This window comes from Mustelus asterias, chromosome 8, assembly GCF_964213995.1.
Source record: "Mustelus asterias chromosome 8, sMusAst1.hap1.1, whole genome shotgun sequence".
NCBI classification, from domain to species: domain Eukaryota; kingdom Metazoa; phylum Chordata; class Chondrichthyes; order Carcharhiniformes; family Triakidae; genus Mustelus; species Mustelus asterias.
The window spans coordinates 57,185,037-57,200,318 of NC_135808.1; the positions used below are offsets into that span (position 1 = coordinate 57,185,037).

Below are 15,282 nucleotides of genomic sequence, written 5' to 3' on the forward strand. Positions count from 1 at the left end.
AAGAGGTCATGATGGGGGGGGGGGGGGGGGGGGGGGGGATGCAGGGGGGGCGTGGTGGGGGGGGGGGACATGTCAAGAGTCCACCAAGGAACTCATCGGGTGGGTCCTAATTCCCTGATGCCAGTGGCCCTTGTTGGTGTGGGGCAGTAAGAATGCTGCCGATGATCGGTGGGGGGGGGGGGGGGGGGGGGGGCGGCGTGGTGTGGGGGGGGGGCAGGTGCGTGGTGGGAGGAGATGCACTGCATAATTGTACGCTCTGAAGTTGGCTTCAGCGGCGTACTTAGGCTCCACCCACTCTGCTGGTGCACAGTTCCCAACTGTTAAAAAAACTGACAGAATGTGGAAAGATTGCAGTGCCACGCGTGCCCAGAAAAAACGGCATGGAACACTCCTATTTTCAGACTTTTATGGCACTTAGGGTGAGGAAATAGGAGAGAATGGTGTTGTTTTTTTCAGGGAGCAGCAATCCTAATCTTATGGCACTCAGTGCAAAGAAAGAGCCCCGATGTGATTCTCACCAGAAGAGGAGGGGGGGGGGGGGGGGCGCGGTGGTGAAGCCAGCTGCAAAGCGCTGGGGTGCCACTGTGCAGGCGCCCCGATCACCCAGTGAACTTGGAGACCTCCGGCCCACCACCACCCACCATTCCCTGCCGATCACTCCCTGTGCCAGTCCTCCCTCCCACCCATTGCCGGGATCCCCCTATGCCTCCCTCCCATCATTGCCCCTCACCACTCAGGTCCCATCCCCATAGCACTGCCCCGTCAGTTATGGGCCTGGTGGGCACTACCAGGCTGGCACTGCCCCATGGGCACTGTGCAGCCATGCCCCCAACCACCCAGGGGGCATCAATGGCATCCGATCCCCCCCCAGCCAGCGAGGCCATCATGTCTGATCTCCACTGGTGGAGACCAGCTGTGATTCGCGCCGGTGTGAAGCTCAACCGGTCAGGGGTAGGTGTAAGTGAGTCCAGATGATAGTGTTTGGGATTCACTGACATGTTAATCATGTCATTTATATTTAAACAGCACAAAGCCAATTTTGTCAGCAAAACGGGGCTGGTAAGATTGTGTGAGGTGAGAAAATGGGCGCGAATCCAATTTTTCACCTCTCATGCAATCTTACCACCTTGTCTCACCAAACGATGGGCGGGATGAGGTTGTAAGGTCGTGTCCTTAAAATTTATTTGGGAAGATTGCGCCCATGATCTTCCCTGCTTGGCAAATTCAAGAAAAATTATGAGGAACAGCAGCAACTGATGTACACGGTCTTTTCCGACCTCTGTCTTTGACTCTGGGAAGGTTTATGGAGAATCCTCCTCAAATTTGGGTACCTGCAGAAATTCCTCATCCTCCGCCTGCTCCACGATGGCATTCAGGTTGTGATCCTGAACAACAGAACCACCACAAACCTGATCTCACTGAAAACCCGGGTCAAACAGCGTTGCACCAACTCTCAAAAGAGGGAAACTTTTCAACGTAGGCCACCTTCAATCCAAAACCGAAACCACACTAACCTCAATCATAGAGCTTCAGTATATCGATGAGGTTTGTGTGTGAGCTCACTCAGAAACTGAGCTCCAGGTCATTGTTGACTCATATGTCAAAGCAGATGAGAAAATGGGCCTTTCATTAATCATCCAGAAGAGAACCCTCCCCCCCCCTCCTCTCTTGTGGCGAGATCCTGAAAAATAGGGATCATTTTCCATATCTTCTTTTTACCTACTACTTGACAAACAGCATTTTTCAGGGTTCCGTTTGCAGAAAGTGCAAAAAGTGTTAGTGGGTGGGGCAGGGGTTTGAGTGGGGGAGGGGTGGACTATTTAAAGAGACATGGCATGTGGCTTTCATTTCTGCTTTATAACTTTGAATTACCAGGTTGTCTCCATACATGAAAAAAAGAGGATCTTGTCTATTCTCCTTAGCGTCTGGCATGAAAGAGGAAACATTTCCTCCTTTAACCTGCTGCGCAGGCTTCAAAGACAAGCAGACTGCCTGGAGGTGGCTCCAGGTCTCAGCCCCTTATGACTTCCTGAGTTGCAGCCACTGGCGTGTATCGGCTAGGCTGAATGCTTGTTCAGGTCGACTGCCCCCCCCCCTCCCCTCCAGTTTGTCCTCTTTTGTGTCTCTTTGGGGAGGGGTGAGGGAAAGAGGCAGAGAGAAAAAAAAAGTTCAAAAGAATGTGCAGTAAGCACACACAGGCACAAAGGAGGAAAATAATGGGTGTCTTTTCCTTTGAGCTGGGGGTTTTACATACATACACTGCTAGTCTAGCTTGTCAATCAGGGTAAATGGAGCGATCTGCTCCCCTCGCTTGCACCCACAGGTTGTAAAGTCATTAATTGCTCTCCATCCAGGTTTCATCAAGCTCTCCCTTGATGTGTTCTCCTGCAGTTCTGCTGGAGAATGGCTGCCAGGGATTGGACTCTCGGCAGCAGGTCTGCTGCGCTTTTCACCTATTCTGTGCTTTTCCTGCTGTGGCGAGCTGAGGCTCACGGCTATCTGGTAAGTTTTCGTTCTTATCTTACACACTCGTGAGCGTTAATGCTTTTTCCACCTCTCTTCCCTCCCCCCCCCCCCCCCTCTCCTCCTCCTCTCTCGTTGCAACATGAGCCTGCTTCACAGAAGGATAGCAAGACAAAAGCTGTTTTAGTGTGAGATCCTCTCACATGTGAGGTGGTGAGAAAATATTTGGATTTTTGGTTTGACTCGTTTAAATATATATTTTTAAAAACTGTAAAATTAGTTGTTTAATCCTGTAAAATGTTTCAAATGGCACTGATTGTTTTATATTTTACAGATTTGAGGGAGAACTTTTTTTGTTTTAGCAGAAATGTTTAAAACATTTTGGAGATTAGGTAAATCGAACTGTCCCACCTTCAATCAAGAGTTGGATGCATATTGTGTGTGCTTAGGTTTACAGGATCTCGGTGTACTCAGACTGCCCAGTTAAGCTAAACCGCCCTTATCTTATGTGCGTTCGTGCTCCAAGAGTGTGTGAATGTGGGTTTTCTTTTGCAGTTTACCATCACACTGCAGCAACTTTGTGCCTTCAAGTAAAAATCCTCCTGCTAGTTTTGTCCCCGAGAGAAAATAAACAGTTTCTTGATAAAACCAACCTCCCTCCCCGGCGACTTTGGCAGCTTCTTGCTGTTAGAACTCAGGGACTTAGTTTTTTTAATATTGTGCACAATGAAATTCCAATTTAAAAGATAAGATAAAACTTCAGGTGTTAGTGGACCGAATGATTCTTTTTTTAAATTAAAAAAAGACAAGGTGCGGTTTTGAATTTACTAGATTAAGTTGGGAGGGGGATGATTGAGATGAAAGTTTTTTTTAAAAAGGAAAGGTTAAGTGACCTAGTCTGTGTTCTCTTGTTTGAATGTTGGAACTGGGAGGAGGGCAGCGTGTGGAGTGAGAGGCTTGGGCGAGGGCAGTTTGCAGCCCCTTTCTTACTTGTCTAGACTATAAGAGAGGCACATTAATTTTGCCTCAAACTGAAGCCTTTCATCTGGCCCTGGTTCGGGGCCGTGTTAATGCTCTGGCACATCACGTGGGATTTGTTTTGTCTCTGGCCGCTCTTGAGAGCTGCCAGCCCCGGGGGGAGAAAGGAGAAGCGATTAGACTCCAGGAGAGGGTGGCTGGATGGGGAGTCTGTGCGCTTGTTCAACCCACAGCTTTCTTTACCATGATGAACTTAACCACTGCATTCATAGCCGCAAGACTCTGTAAAATCTCTGGCTCCTTACAACATCAAAATTGGGCATCATTAACTGAAAACGATTAGCTAAACATTTCCTTGGAAAAGAGAGCGCCTTTGAAAGATTGCTTGCTGTGGTGCTTTTGGTTTTTGTTTGTTTTGTGTTCTTGCGGTTTTCCCACAGCCGCTGAGCGTTCAGATCACAGTAATCACTCCCCCTGTGTCCCCATTCAAAATCGTGAGGTCCCCCACACTAAGCGGGAGCCCATGGGAAAAGCAGTAAGCTGCCAAAAAGCTCGCAGCGAAGTGTGCTCCCTCCCTGCTACTGACGACTTCAGATGGACAGACTCGGGTGATACAGAATTATGATGTGGAGATGCCGGCGTTGGACTGGGATAGGCGCAGTAAGAAATCTCACAACACCAGGTTAAAGTCCAACGGGTTTATTTGGTAGCACGAGCTTTCGGAGCGTTGCCCCTTCATCAGGTGACCATCACCCTCAACATCACCTAATGAAGGGGCAACGCTCCAAAAGCTTGTGCTACCAAATAAACCCGTTGGACTTTAACCTGGTGTTGTGAGACTTTTACTGTACAGAATTAGGTAGAATATACGACACAAATATGCATTCAGTCCATTCTGGCGTCCACTGGAACCTCTTCCCATCCTGCCCCATCGTTCTATCAGGATAACCCTCAAACTCTTCTCTCCCCCCCCCCCCCGATTTCAGCCTCTCTGCCGTTTGGCCATTCACACCTTCTATTCTTTCTTGGACTGCCATTAGCACTTCCTAGCCTTTCCCCTTGTTTGTGTGGCTGTGACTCATTTTTCATTCCTTCATCCTACAGTATAAATATCTCCCACTTTCTATGCCTTTTAGCTTTGACAAAGCGTCATCTGGACTTGAAATGTCAGCTCCTTTCTCTCCTTACAGATGCTGCCAGCATTTTCTCTTTTGGTTTCAGATTCCATCCACAGTAATTTGCTTTTATCCTAGCTAATTACTGCTTCGTCAGAAAAGTGATGGAGGCTGTCTGGTACTTACTCAACAATAACCTGCTCGCCATTGCTCAGTTTGGGCTCCACCAGGATCACTTGGCTCCTGACCTTATTACAGCCTCGGTCCAAATATGGACAGAGGAGCTGAATTCCAGAGGTGAGGGTGGCTCCCTCGCCATCAATATTTTTGAGTTAGTGACTGAAGGCAGAGAGATTTCTGCAGATTTAGAAAACTTGATGGTCTCGTTGTGAACTCAACCTGATTCTCCACCTCCCTTCCATCTCTGGTCTTTGTTTATTTGTTGGTTTATAGAACATTGAACAGTACAGCACAGAACAGGCCTTTCAGCCCACGATGTTGTGCCGAGCTTTGTCTGAAACCCAGATCAAGCTATTTCCTCCCTATCATCCCGAAGTGCTCCATGTGCCTATCCAATAGCTTCTTAAATGTTCCTAAAGTTTCTGACTCCACTATCCCTGCAGGCAGTCCATTCCACACCCCAACCACTCGGAGTAAAAAACCTACCTCGGACATCCTTCCTATATCTCCCACCATGAACCCTATAGTTATGCCCCCTTGTAATAGCTCCATCCACCCGAGGAAATAGTCTTTGAACATTCACTCTATCTATCCCCCTCATCATCTTATAAACCTCTATCAAGTCTCCTCTCAACCTCCTCCGCTCCAAAGAGAAAAGCCCAAGTTCCCTCAACCTTTCCTCATAAGACCTACTGTCCAAACCAGGCCGCATCCTGGTAAATCTCCTTTGCACTCTTTCCAGTGTCTCCACATCCTTCTTATAGTGAGGTGACCAGAACTGCACACAATATTCCAAATGTGGTCTCACCAAGGTCCTGTACAGTTGCAGCATAACCCCACGGCTCTTAAACTCAAACCCCCTGTTAATGAACGCCAACACACTATAGGCCTTCTTCATGGCTCTATCCACTTGAGTGGCAACCTTCAGAGATTTGTGGATATGAACCCCAAGATCTCTCTGTTCCTCCACATTCTTCAGAACCCTACCTTTGACCCTGTAATCCACATTCAAATTTGTCCTACCAAAATGAATCACCTCGCATTTATCAGGGTTAAACTCCATTTGCCATTTTTCAGCCCAGCTCTGCATCCTATCTATATCTCTTTGCAGCCTACAACAGCCCTCCACCTCATCCACTACTCCTCCAATTTTGGTGTCATCTGCAAATTTACTGATCCATCCTTCAGCCCCCTCCTCCAAGTCATTTATAAAAATTACAAAGAGCAGAGGACCAAGCACTGATCCCTGTGGCACTCCGCTGGTAACCAGTTTCCAGTCTGAAAATTTTCCATCCACCACCACCCTCTGTCTTCTGTTAGATAGCCAGTTACCTATCCAATCGGTCAAATTTCCCTCTATCCCACACATCCTTACTTTCTTCATAAGCCGACCATGGGGGACTTTATCAAACGCCTTACTAAAATTCATGTATATGACATCAACTGCACTACCTTCATCAACACACTTAGTTACCTCCTCAAAAAATTTCTATCAAATTTGTGAGGCACGACTTGCCCTTCACGAATCCGTGCTGACTATCCCGGATTAAGCTGCATCTTTCTAAATGGTCGTAAATCCTATCCCTAAGGACCTTTTCCATCAACTTACCGACCACCGAAGTAAGACTAACCGGCCTATAATTACCAGGGTCATTTATATTCCCTTTCTTAAACAGAGGAACACCATTCGCCACTCTCCAGTCCTCTGGCACCACCCCCTGAAGAAGGGGCTTGCAGCTCCGAAAGCTTGTGTGGCTTTTGCTACCAAATAAACCTGTTGGACTTTAACCTGGTGTTGTTAAATTTCTTACTGTGTTTACCCCAGTCCAACGCCGGCATCTCCACATCATGACCACCCCCGTGGACAGTGAGGACCCAAAGATCAATGCCAAAGGCTCTGCTATCTCATCCCTTGCCTCCCAAAGAATCCTAGGGTATATTTCATCAGGTCCAGGGGACTTATCAACCTTCAGTTTATTCAAAATTGCTAGTACATCTTCCCTCCGAACATCTACTTCCTCCAGCCTATCAGCCTGTGACACCCTGTCTTCCTTAAAAACATGGCCCCTCTCCTTGGTGAACACCGAAGAAAAGTATTCATTCATCACCTCTCCTATCTCTCCTGACTCCATGCACAAATTCCCACCGCCGTCCTTGACTGGCCCCAACCTCACCCTGGTCATTCTTTTATTCCTCACATAAGAGTAAAAAGCCTTGGGGTTTTCCTTGATCCAACCCACCAAGGACTTCTCATGCCCCCTCCTAGCTCTCCTAAGCCCCATTTTCAGCTAATTTCTTGCTAACTTGTTACCCTCCATCGAGCCAACTGAACCTTATTTTCTCAACCTTACATACGCTTCCTCCTTCCTCTTGACAAGACATTCGACCTCTTTTGTGAACCATGGTTCCCTCACTCGGCCATTTCCTCCCTGCCTGACAGGGACATACCTATCAAGGACACGCAGTATTTGTTCCTTGAAAAAGTTCCACTTATCATTAGTGCCTTTCCCTGACTATTTCTGTTCCCATCCTATGCTTCCTAATTCCTGCCTAATCGTATCATAATTACCTCTCCCCCAATTGTAAACTATGCCCTGCCGTACGGCCCTATCCCTCTGCATTGCAATAATGAAAGACACCGAATTGTGGTCACTATCTCCAAAGTGCTCTCCCACAACCAAATTCAACACTTGGCCCGGTTCATTTCCCATTGCCAAATCCAATGTGGCCCCACCTCTTGTCGGCTTATCCACATATTGTGTCAGGAAACCCTCCTGCGCACACTGCACAAAAACGGCCCCATCCGAACTATTCGACCTATAAAGGTTCCAACCAATATTTGGAAAGTTAAAGTCCCCCATGACAACGACCCTGTGACCCTAACACCTATCCATAATCTGCTTAGCAATTTTTTCCTCCACATCTCTATTACTATTTGGGGGCCTATAGTAAACTCCTAACAATGTGACTGCTCCTTTCCTATTCCTAACCTCAGCCCATATTACCTCTATAGGCAGATCCCCTTCAAAATGCCTTTCTGCAGCCGTTAAACTCTCCTTGATTAACAATGCCACTCCTCCACCTCTTTTACCACCTACCCTTCACTTACTGAAACATCTATACCCTGGAACTTCCAACAACCATTCCTGTCCTTGTTCTACCCATGTCTCCGTAATGGCCTCAACATCGTAGTCCCAAGTGCAAATCCACGCCCCAAGTTCACCTACCTTATTTCGGATGCTCCTTGCGTTGAAGTAGACACACTTCAACCCACCTTCTTGTCTGCTGGTACCCACCTTTGACCTTGATACCCATCCCAGTATCTGACTACACTCACTGACCTCCGGACTACAACTCCTTTTCCCATCCCCCTGACAAATTTCCCCCCCCCTGCCCCAGGATATTGGTGCCCCTGTGGTTCAGGTGCAACCCATCCTGTTGGTACAGGTCCCACCTTCCCCAGAAAGTGTTCCAGTTATCCACATAGCTCAAACCCTCCCTCCTACACCATCCCTGCATCCACGTGTTTAACTGCACTCGCTCCCTGTTCCTCAACTCGCTATCTCGTGGCACCGGCAACATACCAGAGATGACAACATGGTTTGTCCTGGCTCTCAGCTTCCACCCTAGCTCCCTGAATTCCTGTTTTAAATCCCCGTCCCTTCTCTTACCTATGTCTATGGTTAACCTTGAATTGAAATTAGGTAGACTGCTTATTTTGTTGTTGTTTTTCTCTTGATTTACTCACCTGAGCTCTTCCTCACTTTGTTGTGATATCACTTGACTTTCACAGGCTCCTGCACTCCACTCTGACTTTGGTTTTGCAAATGTACTGTGTTTTCATCCCTCTGCTACTTTTGTCCCGTGCTTCTGTTTAAGTGCTTGGGACCACTCCTGTAGCACTTCACACCTCTAAGACGCTGGCGTTTAAGGTGTGAACACTGACCACTCTAAGAAACAGACATCTGAATGATTGTTAATTTGCTCACCCGCTCACTCTGTGGCAGCGATACCTGTTTGAATTGCTTTCCTCGTGTTTATCACTTAGCTCGTGCTTTGACCAACTTTATCCTCTAATTTACTTTTGAATGTATGGGCGATATATTTAAGCGCACAAGTTGACATTTTTAACATGGCATGCAGACATACCTGAAAGGGCTGGTTAGCACATTGGCAGAGCAGGATGAGGGCTGTGCAGCTTCGAAGGAACATTGGCTTGGACTCTGACTTATTGCCCATTCTGACTCTACTGCCAGTTTGTCACGCACAGTTTCCCTTCACTTTCACCAGCCTTTCAGTCGTCGGTTCTCCTGCTTTTATCTGCTGTCTATTTGCCCTGTTACCCTGAGTTTTGCTTTCTCGACGCACTCCTACTACTTGCATCTATATCGTGCTTTTCACAGCAATGCCAAGAGCTACACAACTGGTGAAGTACTTTTAAAATGTAGAGAGCTGTAAAGTAGGAAACATAGCAGTCAATTGGAGCACATCAAGCTATGATAGTGGTCATAAAATCTGTTTTAGTAATGTGGGTTGAGGGATAAATATTGGTCAAACACTAAAAAGAATGCCCTGGCTCTCTGAAAAGTGCCGTGGGAACTTTTAGATTCAAAAGACAGCATCTCTGACAGTACAGCACTTCCTCCGTATTGGACTGATGTGTCAGCCTAGTAGTTATGCTCAAGTCTCAAGTAGAGCTTGAACCCACTTTTAAAAACTTTTTACTCCATTCTTCAAGTTACAAAGCCAATACTCAGAGTGGACCAGGCGAACCCAAATCTATCCTTTGCTTTCTCCAAAAAACACATTCAAATTGAATCCAAATCATGGTCCCCACAAGAGAGACAAACAAGATGAGGCATTGCTCCCCATATTGGGCTTGTTCTTAGCCAAAAGGTCAAGAACCCACAGCCTGCTGACTGAGAGATGAGACTCCTGCTCACTGTTCCATGGTTGAAACCGAAGTTGAGGTAGCAATTAACAGAGACCTTTTCCACAAAATTGGAGTTTGACCGGCTATGTAAGTTCTTTTGAAGGGATAATGTTTCTTTTGAGTGTCTTTTGTTATCTAACTTTGCACAATTGTCCATTTTGACCAGGGCATGTGCTCAGTTTAGCACCAAATATCTGATTTGTTGCTATCCAAAGCAGAACCTTACAGCAAGGTTTTAGTATATAGGCTTTTAAATCCGACCTTAACATATCTACTTGATTATTCACTGTTTCAATTACATCTTAATTGAGGTAGATTATTTGGTCAACCATCTGTTTCTGGCTGGTTCCTAATTATGCAATAACCCATAATTAATACACAAGTTATTATAAAAGTCAAGTTCAAAGCAGTTTCTTTGTGTTGGCCTACTACAGTAAATATAACATGAAAATAATGCATATATTAATCGTAAAAGTGTGAATGTTCAGCTGATTAGGGTTAATTCTTTGATTTGCTACCAAGGTACATTGCTTTCATGGGTGATGCTAGCTGAGCCGGTGGTGTCCACTTTGTGAAATAAATAAAATCCTTAAATTTCTCTTTCACCTGCCTGAATAATTAACTGGCTTGGGGATCAATGTTTTGTCAAATAATGTTGCTGTTAAACACCTTCATAGAATCACTACAATGCAGAAGGAGGCCATTTGGCCCATCGATTGACAACAATCCCACCTAGGCACTATTCCCGTAACCCCATGTATTTATCCTACTAATCCCCCTGACATGGCCAGTTAACCTGGCCTGCACATCTTTGGACTGTGGGAGGAAACCAGAACACCCAGAGGAAACCCACGCAGACAGAGGGAGAATGTGCAAACTGCACACATAGTGACCCAAGGCTGGAATCGATCCCGGGTCCCTCGTGCTGTGAGGCAGCAATGCGAACCACTGTGCCACCATGCTGCCCTTGCTATGTAAAGGGGCTTGTTGAGTGTACTGGATGCATGAGCCTCCAGTCATGGAGTGCACGATGTGGGGAACAATTGCTAAGTGTCAGCTTGGCTCAAATGCATTGGAACAAATCATCAATGCTAATATCCCTAGGGACTGTTGCTTTGCCCAAGGTGCCATTCATTAGACGAGCCAGCAGAATATGCCTCATCTGTTTGTTCCAATGGATCAGGTGGATGCTGTTTTTATTTTGAAGGATAGCAGAGGTGGGGCTGGTGATGCAGTCCTAGTGCCTGGGAAATATTTCTCCTTCAACCAGTGGCAACAACAATAAACTTATTGTTGCTCATTCTGTTGTTCACTAAATTGAATAGATGTTAATCTTGAGCATAGGAATTAGGGGCAGAAGTAGGCAAATTCAACCCTTTGAATGGTGGAGCAGACTCGATCGGATCATGGTTGATCTCTCCCTAGTCTCAAATCCACCTCCCTACTTGTTCTCCATCTCTTTAACCCGTTTTTAAAATCAGAAATATATCTATCTCCTCCTAGAAACCATTTAATGATTCAGACTCCACCTCGCTATGGGGCAGTGAGTTCCACAAATTCGCCATCCTCTGCGAGAAGTAGTTCCTCCTCATCTCTGTTTTAAATCTACTGCCTCTCAACCTATACTTGTGACCTTTGATCGTTGCTTGTGAAATCTTGCTGTACATTAGAATCGCTGACACATTGATTATTAACGCTTGCTCACACACAATATAAATGTTGAAGCTGGAGATGAGGCTGAAGGCAGAGCCATTGGATAACAGCTACCATTCAACGATCAGGGTAAGAGTGAGGCAGTGTAGTAATTTGGAGATTTGTTTTTCCCGGCATTTTATTTCTAATCAAAAAAGCCCATTCAAATTGAACCCAATCATGATTCCCACATGAGGGACAAACCAGGTCCAAGCTGATTGGGCACTGCATCCCATCTTGGGTTCGATCAAGCAAGATCTAAGCTGACAGGATGAGGCATTGCACTCCCTCCTGGGCTTGATCGAACGCTATATCTTAGCCAAAGGGCTGAGATGATTTAAAGTCTCGGTTTTACCTTGTTGGCTACGCTGATCCTTTACTTTAGGCAAACCACGATCGCAGGTGTCAGCACACCATCAGTGCAATGGACTAGCCTCGTCCCCTGCCTGATCATGGTTTTACCAATTGGGGACAGGATCGTTAATACAATTTGTGGTTAAGTGAGTAGAGCTCATCAAGGCTGGAATGATTGAGTGTGTGTGGGCCACAGAGCTCTGGAAAGTGCTCTGTTACAGAAGTCACAGCACCACAACGGAATTATTTTTCCCTTTCCTGGCCCCGGGTTAATGAGGTTGATTGAAGCTAACAGCATAGATAGCGATCAAGCCTTGGTTTGCACAGTATAATTCTGGTGGTGGAAATAACCTATGAACTGCCAGGGAGCCAGCGTTCAGTTTACTTGTTTTTGCATCTTAGGGGGTCAGAGGATGACCCAGTCCCAGGTTTCCACTGTTGCTGTTCTGTAGCTAACCACTAGGAAGCTTGCTGGAAACACTTCCTCAGTCCTCCCTACCTTTCCCTGAGCCTCTAGCTGGGAATTGATTGCGGATAGTAATGAAAGGGAATGTTCCCTTAACACATGGCTCTGCATTGGCTTAAAAAAATTGTTTTAGGAATTTTCTGTACTCTTAGGTAGGAATGAATTCCCCTGAGCCTTAATTTCCCCTCTAATGACTGCTGATTATTTTACGTGTAATAATTTTTCTAAATCTGCTGGCTGGTAGTACTGGGTGTGTGGATTTTAATCAGATCCATACTGCTGTTATTCCAATTCCAGTTTTCCATCAAATTTTGCCTCCTTGTCTCACTGTGACCCCATTGTTTCCTGAGGTTGTTGACCTTTGGCATCTGGCTCTATATTGTTGGAACTCACTCAGGTGCCTATTGTTCTTGTGTTAACGTAAGTGGTAAACCTTGGCAAACTATTCAACTGGGACATTTATAGACATTGTAGCCACCCTGAACCTGTCCATGCTTTTAATGTGTGCATACTCCCCAATGCAAAAATGATTAGGAGCAGAAACTGCCTGCTTTCCACGACCATGCCCTCTATTATTTTGAATCAGAAGCTGCATCATGCTTTCCTGGTTCAGTTCACGGAATCTAGGACCTTCCTCGTCTGTGTGTCTTTCCATAACATTGGACAGCGCACATTTTGGGTCAGATGGTGAAATGTTATGTAAAGTATGCATGCACTGTTAGGACATTAGGGGAATATACTTTTCAGTGGTGTTGTATGTTGGCATGTCATAAAATGTCACTGCATAATTTTAAACTTTTTTACTCCTTTGTTAAAGTTACAAGCCAATGCGCGAGTGGACTGTGGCAGAACCAGATCCATTTCTTGTTTGCTCCAAAAACCAAATTCAAATTCCAATTTAACCCAATTCATGATCCCCACAAAGGAGACATACAAGATCCAAGCTGATGAGATAAGGCATTGCACCCCCTCTTGGACTTGATCTGGCGCTTGATCTTCGCTAAAAGGCTGAAAAGCAATAAAATGTCACTGCATCATGAGAATCACGTGTATAAGGTGGCAGGGCATGTGCATGCATTCTGCGTCTTCCTCTTCCTAAACTGGCCTTGATTCCTGTTGTGGTCAATGTGTTTGAGGGTCCCAGACAGGTTGTCAAGAGTGGCAGTCGAAGAATGGTGGCTGTGCACACTCCAGGGAGGATCAGCTGGTTGAAGTGGGTTCAACTGAGGCATTCAAAACTGAAAATAGATTTTGATTTTGATTTGATTATTGTCACATGTATTGGTATACAGTGAAAAGTATTGTTTCTTGCACGCTATGCAGACAAAGCATACCGTTCATAGAGAAGGAAAGGAGAGGGTGCAGAATGTCGTGTTACAGTCATAGCTGGGGGGTAGAGAAAGATCAACTTAATGTGAGGTAAGTCCATTCAAAAGTCTGATGGCAGCAGGGAAGAAGCTGTTCTTGAGTCGGTTGGTACGTGACCTCCAGACTTTTGTATCTTTTTCCCGACGAAAAAAGGTGGTAGAGAGAATGTCCGGGATGTGTGGGGTCCTTAATTATGCTGGCTGCTTTGCTGAGGCAGCGGAAAGTGTAGACAGAGTCAATGGATGGGAGGCTGATTTGAGTGACTGCTATTTCAAAAAGAAAAATGCGCAGGGTTATGAGGAGAGAGCAGGAAAGTGGCATTAGTAAAATGCTCATTCGCAGAGCTGGTGTGGACATGGGCTGAATGGCTACCTCTGTGTTGTAATGATTCTGTGAGCTAAATTTCTGATGTTGGTTAATTTAAAGGCAGGACCTTGGGGGAGGCAAACCCTTCCTCATGGATATGATCAATCCTTTGCCTTCTGGTGGCTGGCTTTGGCAGAGCATTGGCCTCAATACTTAGATAGCAACATCTTTTGGTATCAGAAAATCTGTTCTCCTTTTGAGTCTGCTATATGGTGAGGGTGCCAGTGGGTCTACATTGTGCTAATTACTCTACAGTTTAGTTTATCATGAGGTAGGGCCTGATGCTGGTTGTGTGATAATACCGTGCCTTTAAGAAATGTATCTATATCATAGTTCTTGTGAAGGGAATGTTTTAAACTTCAGCTCTGATTGCGGTGCCAATTTGTCTGCAACTGGCAGCCCACATGCTCAGAATGTAGTGGCATAATTGATCCTAGATAATGGGGTGTTTGTTTTAATCTGGGCTAATGCAGTTTTGTTTATTTTTTGGGTTGTCCCCAAAATTTCATGTGAATGGGCAGAGCTAAGCTTAGAGAGAGAGAGAGACAAGTAGGCAGTTGTTTGCTGGGATCTGCAAAAGGCAAGAGGTGTTTCTCCCCCTCCCTCTTTCAGGAGCTCTGCTGTTTGAAGACACGGCTTTCTCTGGAGCTCTGTTCTGGAGTGTTAAGAGGTTCTAGGACCGGTGCCAAGTTAAAACCATGGAAGCCTATATTATTTGCTAAATGATTTTTAAGAGGAATTTACGGGTGGGGAGGATATTGCTTCAATTGGAACCAATAGATATAGACTGTTTATCTTGTCATGTTTTAAGTATTTAAATTGTTCAAAGTAAGCTAATTCATTCATTATATTTAAACTGTATTGTTTTTGATAAAAGCTTCCAAGTGTGCTAATAGAATCACATTTGAAGTGAAACACCTTATCCTCACACTAATGCCAAAATTTAAAAAAAAGTTGGGGTCTAGTCTAACTTCATAATATACCTTGGGGATTCTGATCTGGTCCCTAACAGTTGCTATACAAACCCAACAAAATATCAGTCTGTGTCCTGAAAGACTACATTCAACACCCTGACAGCACAGCAGTTGCTCCTAGTAACGTTAGGAACATCACCTAGGCCATTCAGCTCCTCAATCCTGTTCTGCCACTTATTTACATTATGGCTGATCTGTATCTTAACTCCATTTACCCACCTTGTCTCCAATCTCCTGACATCCTTGCAAAATGAAATCTATTACTCAATTTTGAAAGCTCAAGTTGTCCCTGTTCCACTCCCCCTCCCCTTCAACTACAGCCTTTTGTGGGAACATGTTCCAGATTTCCGTTACTGTGCGAGGAAGTGCTTCTTGACTTCATCTCTGAACATC

The 15,282-nt window shown here is 45.5% G+C and overlaps 1 protein-coding gene across 1 annotated transcript in view; it reads left to right on the forward strand.

Moving 5' to 3' along the window:
* The window catches only part of LOC144497733 (ADAMTS-like protein 2), a 151,019-nt gene that overhangs the window by 40,219 nt on the left and 95,518 nt on the right, over positions 1 to 15,282 (forward strand). The window contains exons 5-6 of the mRNA XM_078219171.1: positions 1,338 to 1,476; positions 2,355 to 2,502. Of these exons, the coding sequence (XP_078075297.1) occupies positions 1,338 to 1,476; positions 2,355 to 2,502 (287 nt within the window). The remainder of the gene's footprint in view (positions 1 to 1,337; positions 1,477 to 2,354; positions 2,503 to 15,282) is intronic.